General features: G+C 34.8%; 1 protein-coding gene and 3 non-coding genes across 4 annotated transcripts in view; all 4 read left to right on the forward strand.

Moving 5' to 3' along the window:
- Positions 1 to 22978, forward strand: part of antxr2a (ANTXR cell adhesion molecule 2a) — a 107993-nt gene that overhangs the window by 41445 nt on the left and 43570 nt on the right. The window contains exons 8-10 of the mRNA XM_030143193.1: positions 3423 to 3483; positions 8453 to 8548; positions 16393 to 16462. Coding sequence (XP_029999053.1) covers positions 3423 to 3483; positions 8453 to 8548; positions 16393 to 16462 — 227 coding nt within the window. The remainder of the gene's footprint in view (positions 1 to 3422; positions 3484 to 8452; positions 8549 to 16392; positions 16463 to 22978) is intronic.
- trnak-cuu (transfer RNA lysine (anticodon CUU)) lies at positions 19983 to 20055 on the forward strand. Its single transcript has one exon. It is a non-coding gene; the product is annotated as a tRNA-Lys (tRNA).
- trnak-cuu (transfer RNA lysine (anticodon CUU)) lies at positions 20446 to 20518 on the forward strand. The gene has a single exon. It is a non-coding gene; the product is annotated as a tRNA-Lys (tRNA).
- On the forward strand, positions 20927 to 20999 carry trnak-cuu (transfer RNA lysine (anticodon CUU)). The gene has a single exon. It is a non-coding gene; the product is annotated as a tRNA-Lys (tRNA).

The raw sequence follows: 22978 nt of genomic DNA on the forward strand, positions 1-22978 counted from the left end.
GTGCAGACAGTGTTTTGAAGTAGATCTTGTAGCTCTGAGACAAATATTCCTTTTGAGTTGAACCCATTCTCTCGTTAATTCTTGAATTTCACATTTTGACCCAAGGCTGTATCTTGGAAAGTTCAGCCAACCAGCATTTTTGACTTGACTTTTCTTTATCAGTGACTCTGATGTGGTAAAATTTCATTACTTTTATTCTGGAAGCATTTTCCTTGCAGACCAGTGTTATTAGATGTTTTAGATCAGTACATGCTTTTGGTCACCTGCTAAGAAGTAGAAGAAGGAGAAGAAGAAGAACTACTACTACAATAAAGCTCATCCCCTTGCGTCGTCTCTGTGCACAGTGACGCTCCAGTATCCATGCGAAACGCCAAAGTGCATTCTTCTGTGATTACTAATACTGGATTCCTGACGCCTTGGCCTCCTCACTCCTCTGGCGGATTTGGAGGATTTGAGATCATCTGTGCTGCCTTTTGCTGCAGGATCCACGCTGCCTCTGTGACCGGCATGACAAAACTCACAGAAAACAACTTGGCCAAGTCGGTCTGCGTCGGGTCATTGTATCTCCTGGTGTAATTCGCCCAACCTTTTGTTGTTTACGCTGCAGGCCTTATGGGGGAAAAAAAGCCCAAATTACAGCAGAGCCACATCGTTATCATCAGGACGCATTCAGAGTCAAGCAACATGTTCGGCTGACTCAAGGACTCGGCCTGTTTATAGCATCCATGTTTAATAATGTCCTGAACTTTTCCACCTCTTATAGAGTAAAGCACTGGTGTCAAACATGCGGTCCGTGGGCCAAAACCAGCCCACCTCAGGGTCCAGTTTAGTCCATGTGATGAATTTGTGCAAAAATGATTGATTCAATTGATCTTTATTTCGAACATGTAGACAGTGAAATCAAAACAAAATCAACCAACAAAATATCACTAATGATACATAAAAGGTTGATAAGTAAACAAATAAAAAAATAAACAAATGAAATGAAATTAAACATGCTCGAAAAGGAGTTAGAAGAAGTAAAAACTTGTATACTCCTACCCCCAATCTCTATTCCTTATCATCTCTATATAGCAATTATTATTTTAGATGAATATCAAAACAACAGCACAATATAACACATCCTTATTCCTATATACACTAACATAATAATACCCATTGACAAATTATCATACCAGTATCAGCACTCTCAGATATTAATAAAAAATAAAAAATAAAAACCAAAAACACATATACATATATAATATAAATACATATAATATTCTAGATTATAATGACACTGAACATATTAACAGTCAAGGGTGTTAAATTCATTTTAGTTCAGGGCATACAGACAAATACGATCTCAAGTGGGCCAGAACAGTAAAATATAAACATAATAAGACATAAATAATAACAAGTACAAATATTTAGTGTTTATTTTAGTGTAAAAAAGGAAAGTTACATGACAGCGCTTACATTTACAAATGATCCTCTTCACAAAAAGTGTGAATAACCTGAACAAATATGAACAACGTGAAATGTCTTAAGAGAAGTAAGTGCAATTTTAATACCATTCTGTTCATTTTTTAGCCCAATTTGATCATATTAGATGTTTTGTTTTTTCCCTGTTAGTTGTGTTCATGTTTCTCAAATTTCTCAACATGACTAAATGTTTTGTGTATGTGTAGTTCCACTGTGATCTATAGGTTGCAATGCACAAGTATAAATAATCAACAAGGCAGAATATTGTTAAAATTACACTTATTCTTATTCAACAATTGTTAAAATATTGGGTTATGCCATCCTTAAAACATGTTTGGTGATGTAGTTTGGATGTATGATTGGTAATAACGTAAACAAAAATGATAGATATTTGTTTAAAATACTATTAACAACCTGTAAAAAGGCTTTTGTTAAAAAATGGTGCAGATTAGAACCACCTACAACTAACGACTGGCTGCAAATTGTGATTGGAATATTTGAGATGGAGATTCTGATACATAGATTGAGAACTCAAGCAGATTAGAGTCATGATAAGTGCAAGAAATAGACAATTTTCATTTCAACATCATATTACTAAAACTAATTGTTAGACACAAAGGTTTTTTATGGTCAGTGTATCCAAAATGTCCCTTATGTTTGTTTTGTATTGTACAGAAATAAAAGAAAAATACACTTATTCTTCTTAAGAAATTACTGGTTGTTCATGTTATTTACATTTTTTAAAGGATAGCTTATAGATATAATGTACTTTTTACTAGTTTCACTCTAAAACACAGAGAAAAGTTTGGAGTTGACATTATTTATGGGTTATTATGTTAGTATTTTACTGGTCAGATCATATTGGGCTGAATGTGGCCCCTGAACTAAACTGAGTTTTGACTCCCTGGACTAAAGGGAACTGCCTCCTTTTTGAGAAAACCCACCAGTTACAGAGCTGGCTGAGATATTTGGACGACTTCAGCTCCTTGGATGACTGCCTCCTTTCTCCCCTGCAGCCTGTAAATACTGTTTGTCACCAGATCCTAGTGAAATGAATAACTGCTGTTAGAAATCTCACCATCCAAAGATTATCATTTACTATCTAAATCTAGTTTTTAAAGCCTAACAAATGATTTAATTGACCCAAATTTCATTAAATCATCCTGTATGTTGCCTTATCTCAGAGCATGTGCTGCTTTTTTTTTTTTAGGCTTTTGTGGCACAAGTGTCCATATTTAAACACTTTATCGGTAAAAATGTCATCACTTGAAGCTGAGGCGGGCAAACAGTCAGTTTTGTTTTGTTTTTTTTTCTTATTTATCCAGCGCTGCCAAGGAAGTAATTAGACGGGGAAAATAGTGGCACAGCGGAACAGCAGCAGATCCTTTTCCTCCCAGCTGTCATCGACAAGCCTCGGCCCGTTTTAACAGTTCCATATCAAACCATCATATTTAATAAGGCCGCTGTAAACACTTCCCCTTCCTCTGCTCAGATTGAAGTTTCAGCCAACATCAAATGAAAGGTTCAAGTGTCCTATATTGCGGTTAATATGCTTCTTTTTACAGACTGTGTACTGGGATTTGCATAGTTTGTCCTTTGTTGATTTATTGAATCATAGCGGATCACGGCGGCTCCATGACAGTGGGCTCACACAGGCCTCTTTATATGATAATGCAGGATCCCCCAGGTTTTTAATAGAACTGAGGAATGTAATAGTCTTGCATAATTTTCCCATAAAGGCTGACACAGCTGCCGTTTCTCCTCCACGCTGATATTCGGCGCTGGGCTTTAGCCGCCAGGCCCCGATCAGCAGCCAGACATTTCTCAGGTGTTGCCTCCTAATCTGTTTTCCAAACTTGACAGAACTGATAACGGCCGGGCCTTGATGTATTTATTCTTGGCCCTCCAGAGATAATGTACCATTTCTTTTTTTTTTTTTTTCCTTCTTTATCCTGCAGATATTAAAGCGTTCGTGCACAGAGATCCTGAGTGTGGAACCGTCCAGCGTCTGTGTGAACGGTGAGTGGATCCTCATGTAACAGTCGAATGATGTACACACCAATCTGCACCAACCCCACATTTACAGGTACTCGTGGTCCAGCTCTGAAAAATCAACCTCATCCACTATTAATCGATTACGGGTCAAAACACGGTATTCGAAATCTCTCTGATGGGACATTTTAGAGACAATTTCAGAGATTAATTGTTGCTAAATGACCCAAAGTTTTACTTTCAAATTCATTTTTGCTTTAGTTGGGCCATAAGGGATTATCCAAAACAAGGAGCTACTTTATATTGAAATATATGTTGGAATGGCAATTAATTAAAATTTGCTGTCTGACGGGACATTACTGTGTTTTGACACTTACGTAAAATTAAAATGAGTTAAAATCAATCAAATCGATTTTTTTTTTCCCCCAGCCCTAGTCTCCATCACCTGTTACTAATCCAACTCCATGGGTTTTACTGGTGAATCAATGTTGTAGAACAGGGGTGTCAAACATACGGCCCCTGGGCCGAAACCAGCCCTCTGAAGGGTTCAATCCAGCCCACAGAAGGAATTTGCAAAGTTGTAGTAATCATAAAGTTAAACTCTGTATTTTTCAGTTTGCCTGTTACTAAATGTTTTGTGTATTTGTAGATCTACTGCGATCTGTAAGTTATAATCTACATGTGTAAATGATAAACTGAGGCAGAATATTGCTCAAATTGCACTTATTTTTCTTAAGATATTTCAGGATGTTCATATTTGTTCAGATTATTCACATTTTTTGTGAATGAATGAATGGTTTATTTTTGGTTTGTACAGTAATCACCGCACACAGTACAACAACCACAATAAACACAAAAACCAGGATAGTTTGTAAATGTAAACATTTTCATGCTGTAATTTTACTTTTTTGCACTAGAGCGAAGAGAAACATTTGGAGTTGTCATTATTTCTAGGTTCTTACACTATTATTTTACTGATCTGACCCACTTGAGATCAAATTGGGCTGAATGTGGAACCTGAAAGAAAATGCGTTTGATACCCCTTTATGGGTTGAATTTTGGTGCTTTAATTCATCTGTACAATTACTTTACATTTACACCTTTACTAAGTGATGTTTCACCATTTATTGTCATATTATCCTCCATTTTTTTCCATTTTTCAGTTGAAATCATGTACTTTCTTATATTTAATTTACTGATCATGTGGATGTTCATGAAAGTTCAGAGTAAATTCACAGGTTATTATGTCAAAACAGACAAAACTGAAGAAAAATTGACTTTTTTACTCAAAATATAGATAAAAACAAGAGTGTCTACAACAAACTCCATGGGTTTTACTGGTGAATCGATGTTGTAGAAGATGACGGTGTTTCCATGGTAACTACGGAGCCTCTGAACATCCAAATGGGTCATATCTGATGACCATGAAAAGATGAAGAACTGTATTTTACACCAATTATTGACATGCATTGATAGGATTAATGGATCAACAGGTGTTAAACAGTTTACATCAGTAGATATTTGGGTCTTTAAGGGTTAATACCGAGAACATCTGCTGAAGACAAATCAATCAGAACATAAACAGTTAAAGTGACCACTAAAGTAAAAGTTTGAAGCCTTTAACTCACCTTAATTAGTGAGTTTTGTGCTTGTGACTCCCATGAAATCTCTCAATCATCTGTGTTTGTGGCCTGAAAACAAAGAGTGACATGTTTAAGGACCCAAGGCAGCAAAGACAAAGGATAAAAGCATCAAACATCAGACATAAAACAAACCCATGGAAGGCTCCTCACCCCCAGTGGGGAACCACCAGCTTAAATAATATAGATCAACTCAAAATTTAAGACATGTGGGCTGTAAATGTATCATGTGAACTAAAATACGGTCTTTTAGATTTATTGGACCGGACGAAACACAATAGACGTAAAGACACTGATGTTAAAATGAACCAGACCGTTCACGTCCACAGACACTCAGAATAACCTCGTCTGTTCATTTTCTTATAATAGTGGGATATTTTTTTGTGATAAAACACTTTTTTTTGTATTTCATCAACTTGATCCATAAATAAAAATACCAAATACTCAATAACTGTCATATTTTTAATCCTTTAAATGTTAAAAATATCATGTTTGTGATGTAAAAAAACCAAAAAAAACCCAAAACATATTTCTTGAAAAAAACACAAACATTTTTTTTCAATATACTACATAAAAGTTGGATTATTATTATTATTATTATTATTATTATTATTATTATTATTATTATTATTATTTTGCAGCCTGGTATGTATCAGTGATTAACAGCAACATTGGTTAATATGCATGATTATATCAACAAAAAGATTAAAGTAATCAACAAAACATCACCAAAAGGAACAAAATAACAAACAAAACAGAACTCAAATAAACAAATTAACTACCAAATTAATAAAATAACTAACAAAATGAACAAAATAATCAACAAAACAATAAAAAACAGAACTAAAACAAACAAATTAATTACAGACTGAATAAAAATAACAAACAAAATGAACAAAATAATCAATAAAACCATAAATAGAACTAAAATAAACAAATTAATTACAGAATGGGTAAAATAATCAACAAAACAAATCAGAGTTAAAATAAACAAATTAATTTCAAAATGAATGAAATAAACAAAATGAACAAAAATTAACAAAATAATCGTGTTTCATTTAACACGTCAGATGTTTCTAATTGTTTGTGATGTTTCTTGTCATGGGGTCAGAGGTCACATTAAATAGTAACTTTAACCTTTACAACACATGTAGTTCAGTTTTTTGTGTCTTTTAAGGCTGTGCATATATTTCCTTTATTTTGCACATATTTCCTTTATTTTCTTATTGCATCTAAAGAAAAGAAAATAAGAAATAAACATATATTTCATATCCTTTCAACCCTGATAAACAACAAAGACTTTTGCACAGGACTGTGCCTCAGTATTTCAAGGTAACAAAAGCCTATTTTCTCCTGATAACAACATAAATTAACCAGTTATCATGAGAAGACAAACGCTGGTGTCTTCAGATAATGAAGTCATTAAGTTGATCTTAAAATAAGGACTTAAGGACGTGTTCTCTGGATTTGAACTTAAGTCTTTCATCTTTCATCGTGTCAAAACCCTTGTATGTGTAATAGGACTGCAGCTGTTAGTCTTTTAATACATTATATACACAGTCATTTAATGTCTTATTCTGCAGGGTGGAGCACGGCTTGAAACCGAAACTGGTTCTAATATTAATTACAGTAACATACATGAAATAAAAGGTCTTATTTCAACTTCCAACAGCGTCACTGATAGTCAGAGTTTATACGGGGGCTTGAAATCCTTGAAAGTGCTTGAATTTTAGTTTAAGTGCGTGCAGTTCTTACTCTGTGATGTGATGTATTTATCTATTTATTTTTAATATTAACTCTGCCAGGTTAGATGTCAAGCCAAAGCTACTTACAGGGAGGTGATACATTTAGAAAAATAAAACTTTATGTCAAAAAAGAACATTCCCAGGTGTTCTCAGGTCAACTCCTGGTGCATTTTTATCTTAATTTTTGTTTCTGTGTGTGTCTGAAGAACGTCAAGTGGCTTCCCTTTTTTTGGATAAAACTTTGTGTTCTCGGTTAATTTCTAAACTTTTTGCGCTTATGAAACATAATTTTAGATGTTTATAGCATAATGCAATGTACATTACTGTGACGAAGGTGAAAAAAAAAATCCTGAGTATATGTATTCCTGTAGATGTGTATTTTACCCCAGAGATAAGGTGAAAATAACCCTTAAAAGAGCTTGAATTTGACCTTGAAAAATGTGTACAAACCCTGTGTTAACAGTGTGTATATGTATGAACAATAATAACACTATTAAAATTAACAGTGTTAAATTAAAAGATGTTGAAAAAAGTCAATATCAGCATCACTGAAGTCCAGACCCATTATGGCCGTGCATTAAAAAGGACTTAAATTTGACCTAATGAATCCCTAAAACTTGCTTGTTTTTGCTTGTTTGAGAGGAGGAAACTTGAACTTTTTTTTTTTTTATTTAACTTATATTTTACCAGGTAGGTCAGTTGAGGACCAGTTCTCATTTACAATGACGACCTGGTCAAGAGGCAGAACAGGCAGAAAAAACAACAGCAAAATTATTTAGAAACTTTTTGCTATTATGAAACATAATTTTAGATGTTTATAGCATAATACAGTGTACATCATTGTGATAAAAAGTGAAAAAAATAATCCTGAGTAGATGTATTTCAGTAGATATATATTTGACCCCAGCGATAAGGTGAAAACGACCCTTAAAAGAGCTTGGATTAGACCTTGAAAAATGTGTATGAACCCTGTATTAAGTGTGTATATGTATGAACAATATTAACTGTATTGATATTAACAGTGTCAAACTAAAAGCTGTTGTAAAAAGTCACTATCAGCATCACGGAAGTCCAGACCCACTATGACCGTGTATTAAAAAGGACTTAAATTTGACCTAATGCATCCTTAAAACTTTTACAATTTCACACCTTTTGCTCATTTTTGGTTGTCTGAGAGGAGAAAACTTAAACGTTTTAAAATTTAACCTTTATTTTCCCAGGTAGGTCAGTTGAGGACCTGTTCTCATTTTTAATGACGACCTGGTCAAGAGGCAGAACAGGCAGAAAAAAACAGGAAAAAAAAAAAATTCTAAGCTTTTTGCTATTTTGAAACATAATTTTAGATGTTTATGGCATAATACAATGTACATCATTGTGATAAAAAGTGAAAAAAATAATTCTGAGTATATGTATTCCTGTAGATATGTGTTTTACCTCAGTGATAAGGTGAAAATGACTCTTAAAAGTGCATGAATTTGACCTTGAAAAATGTGTCCTAACCCTGGATATGATAACCTGAAACCTTCCTGTTGTCATAGAAACCTCCTGATAATTCCAGGTCTGTTTGTTTCCTTAAACCCTCTGAGTCTCATCTCCTGTTTCATTCCGCAGAGACCTTCGACATCGTCCTCAGAGGAAACGGCTTCACCCTGGGACGCAGCAGCGAAAGCGTCGTGTGCAGCTTCATCGTAGACGATCAAACCTTCAGTAAGTCCAGCGACGACTCGGTGACGGCAGCTCCAGTCAGTGCTGTGGTCGTTCGAGTTCCATAATCTCACACTCTGCACACGACTGTAAAACAGCAGAAAAACCAAACACAGTCACTGTTGAACTCCTGTCTGATCGCAGTCATTCATACAACAGCGACACATTTCAGTCAGGACGTTAGTATTTGTGTGTGTGTGTGGTTTTTTTATGGACATTTTTGCATTTTAACTACACAGAAACAATAATACTGCAAAATATGAAAAAGCATGACAAAAAAGGAGGTAAGCAGGCCTTGTTAGAGGTGAGACATTTCACCAGATTCAAATTATATAAAACATAATCGGGTCTTTCCATGAAACTGGGTTTATTTTGGTACCTGGCACTTTACCAGCTTTTTTAGACCCAATAATAAAAGAGAAATGTAGACATTTTCCCCCCAGGATGGACCTAATGATGACCTCAGATAAATACAAAAATATATATACTCTTGGTCTGAGCCATCCCATAATTAATGAATTTTTAATAAAATATTGGGGCAAAAAATAGGACCTAAATCAGGACAGTTAAATCTCCCTAGGTGTCAGTGCATTTTATCTTGAAAACATGTCTGTAAATGGTCTTCTATAGACTCTAAATAAAGACACTGGGTTAAATGTGTCGATCCTAGTGGTTCTTCTAATCCACACATGTGGGTTTTTCATCAATCTCAGTCTCATTCCAGGTTTGGTGTGGAACTCATTGTGTCCACTCGCGTTACATGCAGAACCTGACCAACAGCAGTCATTTTTGTGAAACACTCCACCCTGCATATTTATTGTGATTCCCAAAATGTATCTTATAAGCTGTCCATCCAACTTATAATATTATGGGGCGGTGCGGTCCGTGCTGTAAGAACCCATTGTCAGGTATGTGCAGCATGGACCACGGAAGTGAAAGTGATACTTAACGCTCATTTACCTCCTGAATCTTCACAAACTGTCATTTGAGGGGGTAGTTTGTCCTGTCCTGCTATATATTATATATATGTATAATAAGTCTAATGTGACGATGATGATTTTTTTGTACGAAATGTATGGTGCGGTGGCAAGACAAAACCGTACCAGTGGAAACGCTGCATAATAACCTGTAAATAATAATTTTGTAAAAATGTTTCTCTTTGTGTTAATATGAAAAAAGTAAAATTACATTATTAAAATGTGAATAACCTGAACAACTATGGACAACCTGAAATTTAAAAATAAGTGTAATGTAAACGCTGTTATGTCTCAGTTTATCATTTCCACATGTGCATTACAGTGGATCTACAAACACACAAAACCTTTAATAACAGGCAGAATATTGGTACAATTGCAGGTATTATGTATTCTAAATATTGTTTTCTGTAGACATGTCAGGTTATTCATATTTGTTCTGGTTATTCGCATTTTGTGATTTAGTGATTTATTCCGAACATGCAATGAAATTTAACATATGCACTTGCAAAACATACATAATAATACAAATATCAAGAATCATGACAATCTTAGTCAGAAGAAAAACACAATAATTCCATTTACATGCCCGAAAAGGGGTGGGAAGAAGTATAACTTAAACTTTTATTGTGAAAGGATAGTTTGTAAATGTAAATATTTTCATTATGTAATTTAACTTTTTTTATATTAAACCAAGAAGAAAATTTGGAGTAAATATTTCTAAGTTATGTTATTATTTTACTTTCGATCATATTAGTCTGTATGTGGAAACTGAACTAAAACCAGTTCAACCTTTTATTGTTAAAATCTTCAGTGTAATTTTTGCACTTTGCCAGTTTATCTAGTGGGCCGGATTGGACCCTTTGGTGGGCCGGTTTTGGCCCCCAGGCCACATGTTTGTCACCCCTGTTTTATACAGTAACGGCTGAAACACTCCGACCAAAGGCTTTTTTAAAAATCTCAAACAGATCAGGGAATCGTCGTTTGTGAACCTGAATTTTTCAGCGTTTGAACGGGATTGTCTAATCTGATTGAAGTCGTCCCAGGGGTCAAAACAACTGAAATCTCTCAGTAACCCCCCCCCTAAAAAAATAAAAAAAAGCTCAACGGGTATGATAAATATTCACACGGAGGAACTGTGAGGATCTGTTGTATTTGACGTAGACGTAACGGCATCCTCAGCGTCTTCCACCTCTTAGTCTGGGCTGCTCTGATGTGAACAGATCTGCACGGTGGGGGGTCTTCAGGGGGTCTTATCTATACTATCTAAATTCACCAGAGAGAAGAGGCTATGTAGGTCACTGTGCTCCTTATTTTGAGCTCGCAGTCTGTTCTGTCGAGAAATCCTTTTTCAGGAAGCAAACGGGATTTGGCACCAAAAGCCAATCTTTTCAGGCACTGCTTTGGCCGTGGGATCTGTAGGATCGACGACTGCCAATGACAACACTTCCCTCTATGACAAGTTATTTTTGATTTTCAACATTTTAGCTCGACTAAAATACTCGAGCATATTTTTTTTCCCATTTAAAAAAGAACTTCTGAATTAGGAAGTGGCCATTAGCAGATGTCTTCCTGTTAGTCCTTTCTCAGTTTGGGCTGTCTCACATTCGCCCACTTGGGGCTATTTATTCCCTCATTGGCTTTTGCATGTGTTCAGCCCAGACCTTTTTAACAGTGGGGCACCTTATAATTATGGACAGGCATCATGGCACAACGACGGAACATGCAGCACATATGTGGAACAGATGCTCCCGTCTTCTCCATCATCAGACCAGTTGGAGCCCCGAGTAGAAGAGTTACAGCAAAAAATATCAATAATCTCAGCGACCTCCGGGGCTGCAGATTCTCGGACCTCCGTGAACCTGCGTGAACCTGCGTTAACCAACACACACACGATGAAACACACACTCATCATAATCCAATCTGTCTCTTCTTTTGTTTTTTTTGCTTTAACCCTTGACAGCAAACACTCCAAATCTCAAATAAATGAGCTTTTTTTTTTTTTTTTAACCCATAAAGACCCAAACAACCACCGGCTACCAATACCATCGACTGATCTAAATGGTCTAATACCTGTTGATCCACTAATCCTATCAAAAAATATTTTTTATTGGTATTTTTTTTTTTTTTTTGAATCAGTTACTAGAAATTTCAGGACACTACCTTTGAATTCCAGGCGACCCCACGTGAGGTCATGACCCCAAGGTTGAAAAACACTGGTTTAATACCTGCTGATCCACTAATCCTGTCAATACATGTAAATAATTGATCATGATAGTAATTGACTGACAATTGATAATAACTGAGTTCAATTCTTTTTTTTCTATCTGTGAAAGGCAAAAATTTGCAAGTAATCTTGTAATTACTGATAGTTTTATTTTATAATTTATTTTAACCCATAAAGACCCAAACATCCACCATCGAACAAAACCATCTACTGATCGAAACTGTTTAATGCCTGTTGATCCATTAATTATGTCAATACATGTACATAATTAGTGTAAAATACAGTTATTCATCTTTTCATGGTCATCAGATATGACCCATTTGGACGTTCAAAGCCTCCGTAGTTACCATGGAAACACCATCATCTTCTACAACATTGATTCACCAGTAAAACCTGTGGAGTTGAATCAATGACAGTGGATGGAAACGCTTGGTGTACGTTCAATTATTGATATATTTTGTCGAAAAAGTCATGTTTCCTTTATTTTTCTCTGTTTCTGATATTATGACAATCAACTTTAATCTGAACTTTTATGAACATCTACATGATCAGTAATTTAAATATAAGAAAACACCTGATTTTCATTGAAAAACGAAAAATACAGAGGATAATATTACAATAAATGGTGATAAATAACGTAAGAAAGGTTAAATAGAGATAAAAATACATTTGTGAACTGACACAAAAGTAGCGCTGGGTGTTTATGGGTTAAATTTTATTTAACTGAAAACAAGAACTACAGACAAAAAACATGCATCGATTTTTCTTACGATACATAATGGTCGTTCACAAATCAGTGTACGGTAAAATGCAGTGAAATAATGTACGCTTAATATAACAATCCATGATCAAAATCAGAATATTTTATTCATCCCAGAGGGAAATTTTTGTTTGTTACAGTTGCTCTATTCAAATATGATATAAAGTAGCAGGAAATTATATTAAAAAAAAAAAAAAGAAAAGTCCTGCCCCTTTAAATTAAAGTTTCCGAAGGAAGGGAAAAGGAAAATTAGCTGCACAACAGTGGGAGGCTTAGAGGAATTAGTAAAATGTCTGTAAGTTTCACTTTCTCTTTATGGTCCGGTAGTGATGCATGAGTCTTTTTTTTTTTTTTTTCAACCCGGTGGGCTTTTGTTGAATTATTTGACCCAACCCAACCCACCCTGCAAATAAACTGACATTCTTTTGACCCGACTTGCAAGTTAGCCGCTGATCCGTGCATCATTAACATACCACACGGAACGCACTTCCATATAATCCATAGACGCGCTACAGCAGTGGCAAACGTACAACCCATGGGCCAAAACCGACCCACCAAAGGTTCTAATCTGTGCCACAGTATGAATTTGGAAATGCAAAAATGAAGGTGTCATACTTGTTTTAGTTCAGGTTCCACATTCAGCCCAACTGGGATCTCATGTAACATAATAGCAATAATAACCTATAAATAATGACTCCAAATTTAAATCAAAATTTCATTGTAAAAAGTCAGTATCAGATCGGTATCGGCAAAACTTATCCTAAAAAAAAATTTAAAAAAACGGATCGGAAGCAAAAAAAAATCCAGTTTAGGACATCACTGATAAAAAGCACATATTAACACATTATTATATCCTCCTGACACCCAGGAAAGTGAAAGTTTTAACTTTTTTACATTAAACATTGTCTTGATTGGAAACTGCATAATGCAACAGTTTTTTCTGATACACTTTTAAGATTATTTTTATTATTTATGTATTTATTAATGGAATGTCCTTGGCAAAGTACAGCATTTTTTGTTTAGAACTGTGAAACGTTTGTCCCCTACAGAGGACAAAAATGCATAGCTGGGTCTCAGGAGGATAATGATACTGCAACAACAAACCTACAGGTGTATTCAGACACGTACACAGTATTATTCTCCCGTCTCACATCCAAACTAGGGCTGTGTATTGGCAGGAATGTGGCGATACGATACAAATCACTATACTAGGATCGCGATACAATATATCACAATATATCATGATACTGTTAAAAAGGCCATTTTTGTTTGTTTCTTTTTCTAAAATGTTTATTTCCTGGAAGAATTGAATTACACCAGAAATTTTATTTTATGTGATCACAACAGGATCTAATGCTATACCACAAAATGTTCCTGTGTTCAAACTGAAATTATGTTTTACAGACATTACAGATTAAGATCCTGTTCAAATGTTCATATTCTATTAGTTCAGAACTAACATCATAATATTTTCTTTGTGCAATCTCAACAAAGGAACTAACATCTCAGACTGTAAAAAGTAAAAAACCATTACTTAATTAAACAGTGTTAATAATAAATAAGATAGAAACAATAAAGAAAACCAAAAACCAAAATGAACCTCCGCCATATCTGCATTTGAATAAATACCTAAAAATATTGATACAGTACTTTTTAATATCGGTACAATATTGTGAAATGAAATCGTGGTATATTGCAGAACCCATATTTTCTAACACCCCTAATCCAAACCCATCCAGACTCTCCTCAGCGCTGACTCTGGTCATTTTCACAATCATGTAGCGTTAGACTCATCTTTTAAGGTTGTTTTTGTATAAAAATGTGGTTTCAGCCACAGACCAGTTTTGTTTTTCTGCCACTGTTGTTTTTTTTTTTTGCAAAACCCCCACATGGAACAAACATGCACAGACAGAAAATCTTCAATCCAAGCAGAGATTAACAGTTAGAATAAATGTTTACATAGTTATTCTGAGTGGATACATGAAGCATTTTTTTTATTCTGATTGGATTATTATTGTGATTATTAATAGAAATTCAGCTCAAATATCTAAAGTATTAAACCCGTATTCCTTACATTTTAAATCTGATTATTTTCCCTCTGTTTTTTTAGTCGATTTGTGCAAAACAAAAGTGAAAACTTGCAGGTTTGCACAGTTTGTTCCATTATATTCTGTACAAAAGAGACAAATTACAATATTAACGTCAACTATACAGACACATTAAGGGGAAATATTGAGTTTTTTATTTGTTTATGTTGTTTATTTATTTATTGGGTCGTGGACAATCCCGATTAATTAACTGTATCAATAACAGTTAAAAGGGGCAGCTTTAGCCAACATGGCTAGTATCCTGCTGTAGTCCCCGGCCTGATGACAATAGGCACCTTAAAAAAAAACCAATATATCACAGCCCGTTAATTAAAAAGAGGGAATTAAGACAGTTACGAGACAAGATAAATCAATATAGATAAAAAAGATAAAAGAGAACAGTGAAGCATCAGTACAATCATATAGACAGCACATATAATCCAGCTGTATTTTACCAAAAGTGATGTAGCGTTCAATGTGTTTTCAACTGTTACAATTTCATCCACAGTTATGTAAAGATAAAATACACTGAGTACATTGAAGGATACTCTATGATCATGGAAATACTCTGAAATTCAAAATGTCAATCTTAGTGAGTTACTGGAGGATATAACAAGACTTGATTACTTTTGCAAAATATTTCCACATTTTAAAAAAAATCAAGGTCAATGAAGTTACCATATTTGGTTCTGTACCCGTACATGGCACAATAATAATAATAATAATAATAATAATAATAATAATAAATACAAGAAGTATATACAAAAAATACAAGAAAAGCACATGCAAGGTGAAATGAACGTATTCTAGAACATTAGAACATCACTTTTAGACCATTCCAACGACATGTGTGCTGATGCAGACCCCTGTCCACATCCACATGATCCCCTTGAACATCATTCCTTACATTAGTACCATTACTTCATGGTACCTAACAAAGCAGGTCCACTCACTGTTCATGCAGAGGCGGACCTTACAGACCCTGGAGACCACATTGGACCTGAGATTGTTGACTCACTGTCCTCACTGGTACTGGTGCTGTCACTGTCTTGTAATGTATGTGGAAATTACCAAAAATAGTCACTTGCCTGATAAAGAGTGCAGTATATTAAAGGATCCTCTATGATTATAGACTTATTCTGAAAATCAAAATTCCAACCTTAGTGTGTTATTGGAGGACATAACAAGACTTTATTGCTTTTGCGAAAATTTTCCAAATTTTTTATCATGTAGAAAATCAAGGTAAATGAAGTTACCATATTTGGTTCCTTACAAGTAAGTGGCAAAAAAAAAAAAAAATCCAAGAAGTATATTTAAAAAATACAAGAAAAACACATGTAAGGTGAAAATGACTCACTGTCCTCACTGGAACTGTTTCTGTCACTGTCTTGTAATGTATGTGGAAATTACCAAAAATAGTCACTTGCCTGATAAAGGGTGAAGTACATTAAACGATTCTCTGTGATCATAGACATATTCTGAAATTCAAAATGTCAACCATAGTGTGTTATTGGAGGACCTAACAAGACTTTATTATTTTTTATGTAGAAAATCAAGGTCAATGAAGTTACCATATTTGGTTCCTTACAAGTAAGTAGCCAAAAAAAATAAAAAAATCCAAGAAGTATACTTGAAAAACACATGTAAGGTGAAAGTGACTCACTGTCCTCACTGTAACCGTTGTTGCCACTGTCTTGTAATGTATACAGGAATTATCAAAAATAGTCACTTTCCAGATAAAAGGTTAAAAACAAATGTTTGGTTCATGCTCATTAGCGTCATCTTTCTTTGTTTTTCAGATCACAAGCCGAGCACTGTGCTTAACGATTATGTGCTGTGTCCTGCACCGATGCTCTCCGAAGTGGGACAGTAAGTACAAAAAAAAGAACATACGATTAAATCTGATTAAGAAAAAGAATATCCGATTAAAGGACGTGTATGTTAGAGACACTCTGAATGTCATAACAGTGTTTGTGGTGCATGATGGTCATGTGGTCGGTGATGCTGCAGGTAGGTAATCACTTCCACTTTCCATGTATTTCACTTAATATACTATTTAAATTATGGTTTCATTTTACATTTTTTAGTAACTGTACATCTTCTATAATAACTGCCTCTTTTAAAAGGAGGTAATAAAATACAGAGTTTTATTGCCGTTGAATGTGAGGGGAGTCAAACTGCTTAAAAATCAAATGAAAACCCAATTATTAGAGTTTTCAGTGCTCCGTGTTTCAGATTGATCCTGATAGGGGGAAATTATAAGAAAGAATGTGAAGAAACTGACATAAAATAAATGAAATTTCACTGTTTCATAGACACAATTAAATCAGAATGGAGCAGCCAATCAAAATGTGAACATATATGGAGGTGTAACGGTATGAATATGTTTGTTTTTTTGTTCGAGTAACAGCAATAGCACTTTTTTAAAAATATACTTTTAATGATTTTCCATTTTAATGAACATATGATCATGAACACAATTTAACAACTCCAAACAAACAAAAAACCTTTCTAACCCCCTTCCTCCCACCCTCAATAAGATGTACGGTGAATCAAATAAAATATTGATTATGATCTCAGTATGTGCATTACATATTGAGCATACACACATTTCACTGAACATATGCATACAGACACGTATATCCAGCAAAAGCACTTTTTATTGAATCAAATGTAAAAATGCGATCATTTCCTCACTTTTCCAAAATGAGTGTTTATCCGTTTGAAGCAGGTTCATTAAATCTACTATTTAAGCTTAAATGTTGGCATTTTGACAACAGGAAAGGTGTGAAATTTGAATTACGGGTGACTTACTGTGAACTGTTCTTACATCCTGTGTCTATTATTAGATCGGATAATAAATGACGATTCTGTAATAGAAGAAAATAATGATAACATACAACAAATAAAGGCAAGTGTTTTGGTTGCAAAACACTTACTTCAGCAGAAATTGCATGAATCAACAGTGTGGATGGTCCCATTTCCCGTAAAATCAACTGCGTTTCTTCTTGTATTTTAGTTTCCTTTTCGCTTTACAAACACAGTTTTTTGTTTTTCAGCGTCTTTTCAGCATCTTAAAATGTCTTGTCTCTAAATAATCAACTCCTAAATCTATAAATCACCCGTATATGAGAAGGATGAAGAGTTTGTTGGAGTGTAAAGACGTGGTAAACACTGTCGGAGGAGCCTGACAGAAAAAACACCCCATACATACAACCCAGCAAGATTTAAGTCAAAACAGTGCAAATATGCGTTCGCTCCGGCTGCGTAGCTATAGTTTGAGTTTAACGTCATCTCTTATAATCCCAAACCATAACAGATGATCGCTAAGGCATTCTAGATGGAACAACAGATTTTAATGTCCTCGCTCGACGGCAATCCAATCAAAAATGTATGATTATGAGTGCCGCTGGCTCCTGAAGGTCTTTGAGCTCTAAAACAGATTATGGATCATATGAGGAGGATGTAACTTCCCGGAGTCTCACCTCAGATAATCCTGTCAGCTTTAGAACCCAAACTACTCTGCAGACATGTTGGAGAGGCGAGAACAAAGCCCAAAGTTGAGGGTGGATTTGGGAAAAGATGTGAACAATGACAAGAGGCATGAATGTGTCTTCCTCCAAGTTGTTTTGTTTGTCATTAAATGTGTTTTCAGCTGAATATTGTCAGCTCGCCGCACAGTTGAGTTCATTTCAAAGGGTCTTTATGTAGTATTTGTATTTCCAAATATGAACCCATAAAGACCCGATCCGCCACAGTTGACCTAAACCGTCTGCTGATCTAAACTGTTTAATCCCTTTTGATCCATTAATCCTATCAATACATGTAAATAATTGGTGTAAAAGACAGTTCTTCATCTTTTCATGGTCATCAGATATGACCCATTTGGACGTTCAGAGCCTCTGTAGTTACCATAGAAACACTGTCATCTTCTACAACATTGATCCACCAGTAAAACCCATGGAGTTGGTTCAATGACAGTGGATAAAATGAACAAAAAATTGTAAAAAAAAACCCAAAAAAAACCCTACAAAATAAGAAGTAATGTGAAAAAACAAGCAAAAAAAAGAATAAAATAAGCAACAAAATGACCAAAAACAGCCAAAGTCATGAATGAAATGGAAAAAACATAATAAATCAACAAAATAATAAGTAATATTGACAGAATGAGCCACAAATTGACCAAAATTGCGAAAAAAAAAAAAAAAGGAAAGAAAATGAACAAAAACAGGTAAAATAATAAATGAAATTGACAAAATGATCCAAAGTGAATAAAAAAATGGCCAAAATAATGAATGAAAATGAATAAAAAATTGAAACATTGATTCACCGGTGAAACCCATGGAGTTGGATCAGTGACAGTGGACGGACACACTGGGTTTATGTTCAGTTAATAAGAGATTTTCTTGAAATAGTCACATTTTTGTTTTCTCTGCTTCTGATATTATGACAATTGACTTACTGATTTTTGAGGATTTTTGAGTTATTTATGGGATCTGATATAGAAATTTAGGGTCGGTAGAAGAATGGGGTAAGGGGGCAGGAGATTATGAATTAAACTTCATCCTTCTCCTTTTGAAAAGTTTTCCTTTCTTTTTATATAAATCTTTTGTTGTTTGGCTTTAATGTTATAATCAAAACAAACAAACAAACTTTAATCTGAGCTTTTATGAACATCTACATTCATTCATTCATTTTCTGAACCCACTTTATCCTCACTTATGGGTGAAAACATCTACATGATCGGTGAATAAAATATGGGAAAATACATGATTTTCTTTGAAAAAATGCAAAATACAGAGGATAATATTAAAATTAAAGGTGATAAATCACTTAATGAAGGTTAAATAGAGAGAAAAAAATCATTTGGGAACTGACACAAAAGTAACACTGGGTTAAAAAAAGGCTTAAAATTATCATTAGTATTTAAAATAAAGAGCTGTGAAGTTCTGTCAAAGATGCCAATGTGTCATTTTGTACTGAATTGATTTCCACTGATGGACCAGGGGATTTCTGTGACCACTAGAGGGAGTAGTGAGTCACTCTGCTGGTCTAACAAACTAATAACAAGGTCAAGTTGAGGATGAGAACTGATAGAAACAGGTTTTAGACTCAAAGGAAAGACGTAATAAAAATAGAAATTGTTGTTTTCTCCACTGGACTCAGCTGTAAACGAACAGAATGGAGTTTGATGTTGAAATGGCAGCATTTCTTCGACATGAGTGAGTTTGTAAATATTTCTACTTCTAATAATCAAACTATTTTAGGTTTCTGGTCTTTTTCTAAATGCTGTGAAAAGCTTATTGAGTTGCATTAGGTGATATTTGTGTTAATAAGAAAGAGAAGTTATTTTTAAGATGGAAATTTCAAGCATTTTTGTACGTCATCAGCCCGGTTAGCTCAATCGGTAGAGCATGAGACTCTTAATCTCAGGGTCGTGGGTTCGAATCCCACATTGGGTGATTAGATTTTCCTTTAGATCTTCTTCTAAAAAAAGGACTGAACTGTTTTTCATGTTGTCTTCATCTGTTAAAGACTGTAAAGAAATATCTGTGAACTCTACGCAAAACAGAAATTTGACTCAAACAGGTAAATATTCATTTCTTAAATATTCTGAATATTTTCCTGGGCTGAAATGGCAAATGTTTATGGTGGTTAGAAAAAGAAGTTATTGGTTAGTGGTGAGCTGGATTATTTGGGGTAGAAGTGTTAAAGTTTCCTGAACATTTTAAATTTCTGGTGTTTTTCTAAACGCTGGGAAAGCCTTGAGTTGTGTTGGTGGAAGAGAAGCTGTCAGTGTTGAGAAAAGTGTTTTTAAGTTGGAAATTTCAACTGATTTTCCATGCAAGTCAGCCTGGTTAGCTCAGTTGGTAGAACACGAGACTCTTAATCTCAGGGTCGTGGGTTCGAGACCCACATTGGGTGAAAGATCTACCTCTAAAAAAGGACTGAGCTGTTTTAAATGTTGTCTTCACCTGTTAAAAACCATAAAATAATTGTATCTGTGAACTCTACACAAAGCAGAAATTTGTCTGAAACAGGTAAATATTGTGATCATCTCACAAATATTCTGAATAGTTTCCTGGGCTGAATTGGCGAATGTTTATGGTGGTAAGAAAAACAAGTTATTGGTGTCAACAAAAGGTTTGACACGTGCATTTGATCATTTGAGGTGGAAGTGTTAACGTTTCCTGAACATTTTAAATTCCTGGTGGTTTTCTGAATACTAGGGAAAATTGAGTTGTGTTGGTGGATATTTGTGAAAGAGAAGTTATCAGTGCTGAGAAAAGTGTTTTTAAGGTGAAAATTTCAACTGTTTTTCCATGTAAATCAGCCTGGTTAGCTCAGTCGGTAGTTCATGAGACTCTTAATCTCAGTGTCGTGGGTTTGAGCCCCACATTGGGCGAAAGATTTTCCTTTAGATCTACCTCTAAAAAAGGACTGAACTGTTTTAAATGTTGTCTTCACCTGTTAAAAACCATAAAATAATTGTATCTGATAACTCTCCGCAAAGCAAAAATTTGTCTGAAATTGTAAAATCTTTTATAAATACTGTCCTGAGTTGAATTGGTGAATATTTGTGAAAGTAATAAAGACAAGTTATTAGTGTTAATAAAGTGTTTTCTCCACTGGACTCAGCTGTAAATGTACAGAATGGAGTTAGATAATTAAATGTCAGCGTTAATTCTGCATGAGTTAGTTTGATTCTGAGGCTTATGAAGGTATACATTAGGGCTGTCAAAATTAACGCTTTAACGTGGATTAATCCATCATCATGATTAAACTGATTAAAAATTTTAACTCCATTAACCCATCTGCAGTACAGAATGACTCTGAATGTCTCTGCCAATGGTCAGTTTGTCCAAGTAGAGTTAGCGTTAACGCACATGAACAAATGGTCAGTTGATCCGTTAGTGACAGGCAACAGAACCAACCCATAAAGATGGAAGACGATAAACAGCACGTTGGATGGAAATATGAGGACAAAAAAAGCCAAGATGGAACATGAAGTATTAGACACACTCTGCAAAAAGGAGTTTTCTTTTCAACGAAGCACTTCCAGCTTAAAATACCACATTAACGCGAAACATGTGTTAGTCGGGAATTCTGCTAGCACTTTGGCTAACGCGTAGCCCAGCTTGCGACAAACACATTAAGTGCATGTATATTGTCTTCTTCCTTGAGTCTGTTTGTTTGTTTGTTTGTTTCGAATATTTGCAATAAAATCAACAACAAAAGAATTATATAAAAAAGAAACTAAACCATGCAAAAGGAAATGCAATTGATATAGATTAAAAATGAATGACATTTAATCGTGATTAATCAAAATTAATCCACAGAAACCCTGTGATTAATCTGATTAAAAATTTGTATCATTTGACAGCACTAGTTTAAAGTTATTATGGGATGTTCTTGTCATTGCTAAGTTGCCATTTGTTGATCCACAGTTCAGACTAAACTGTGACAGTTCTGACCTTGTTTGCTGGATTCAAACAGATCTTTAGTTCAGTTACTGACTACACAAACTGTACAGAAAACAGGTCATTAGTGATTTTGTTGTGGCTGTTTTCAGTCTAAAAAGAGAGTTGAGCTAACAGAGCTAAGCTAAGTGAGCTATAATGTAAACTATCAGCTAAGTGACTGTTAAAATAAGTGTCTATGAGCTCTAGTCTGAAGAAGAAAACTTGATGATTCCATAAAACAGATTCTAGATACAGAGCTTTCTACTTTATTCAGTGACCGATACAGTCTGTGGATACGTCGGGTTTATTCGTTGGTGGTTTTGGTCCAAAGTGAGATGACTGAATGAGATAACTTTTTTGTTGTGATCTTGCGCTATATAAATAAAATTTGTTTGATTGAGTGATTTGATTGGTTTTCCCCTGTAAGTCGCTTTGGAAAAAAGCATCTGCCAAATGGATAAACATAAGTGTGTTCGGGTACCAGACTGACCCATACTGGTGAGAATTTGGATCAAAACAAACAAATTAAACAAATTTGAAGCAGAACATGATGTGTAGAGATCGCTGTCCATGTCCAGTGCCATCTTCAAAACTCCACATGAAGGAACATCTCTTGGAAGAATGGAAAACACTTGTGATGGCCTGTACATAAATCAGTGTTTTAGAACATTCATGTGAAATCCGAGGCAGGGATGAGGTCACTCCATCTGGAAACCACACAGTGTTTTTCCATATTCAGTGTGAACAGGAGGAAGTGCTGATGTTCAACTGTCCTGTGACCTACTGACACATATGAGTCACACGCTCAGACTCTCAGAGGAGCTATTTTTGCTTTTATGGACCGTTCATCTCTTCAGCCTGTGGTGTACATGTTCCTGTTTCCTTCCATTTTTATCAAATCTTTCCTTTTAGATAATAATAA

Source organism: Sphaeramia orbicularis, chromosome 9 (assembly GCF_902148855.1).
Source record: "Sphaeramia orbicularis chromosome 9, fSphaOr1.1, whole genome shotgun sequence".
NCBI lineage: Eukaryota > Metazoa > Chordata > Actinopteri > Kurtiformes > Apogonidae > Sphaeramia > Sphaeramia orbicularis.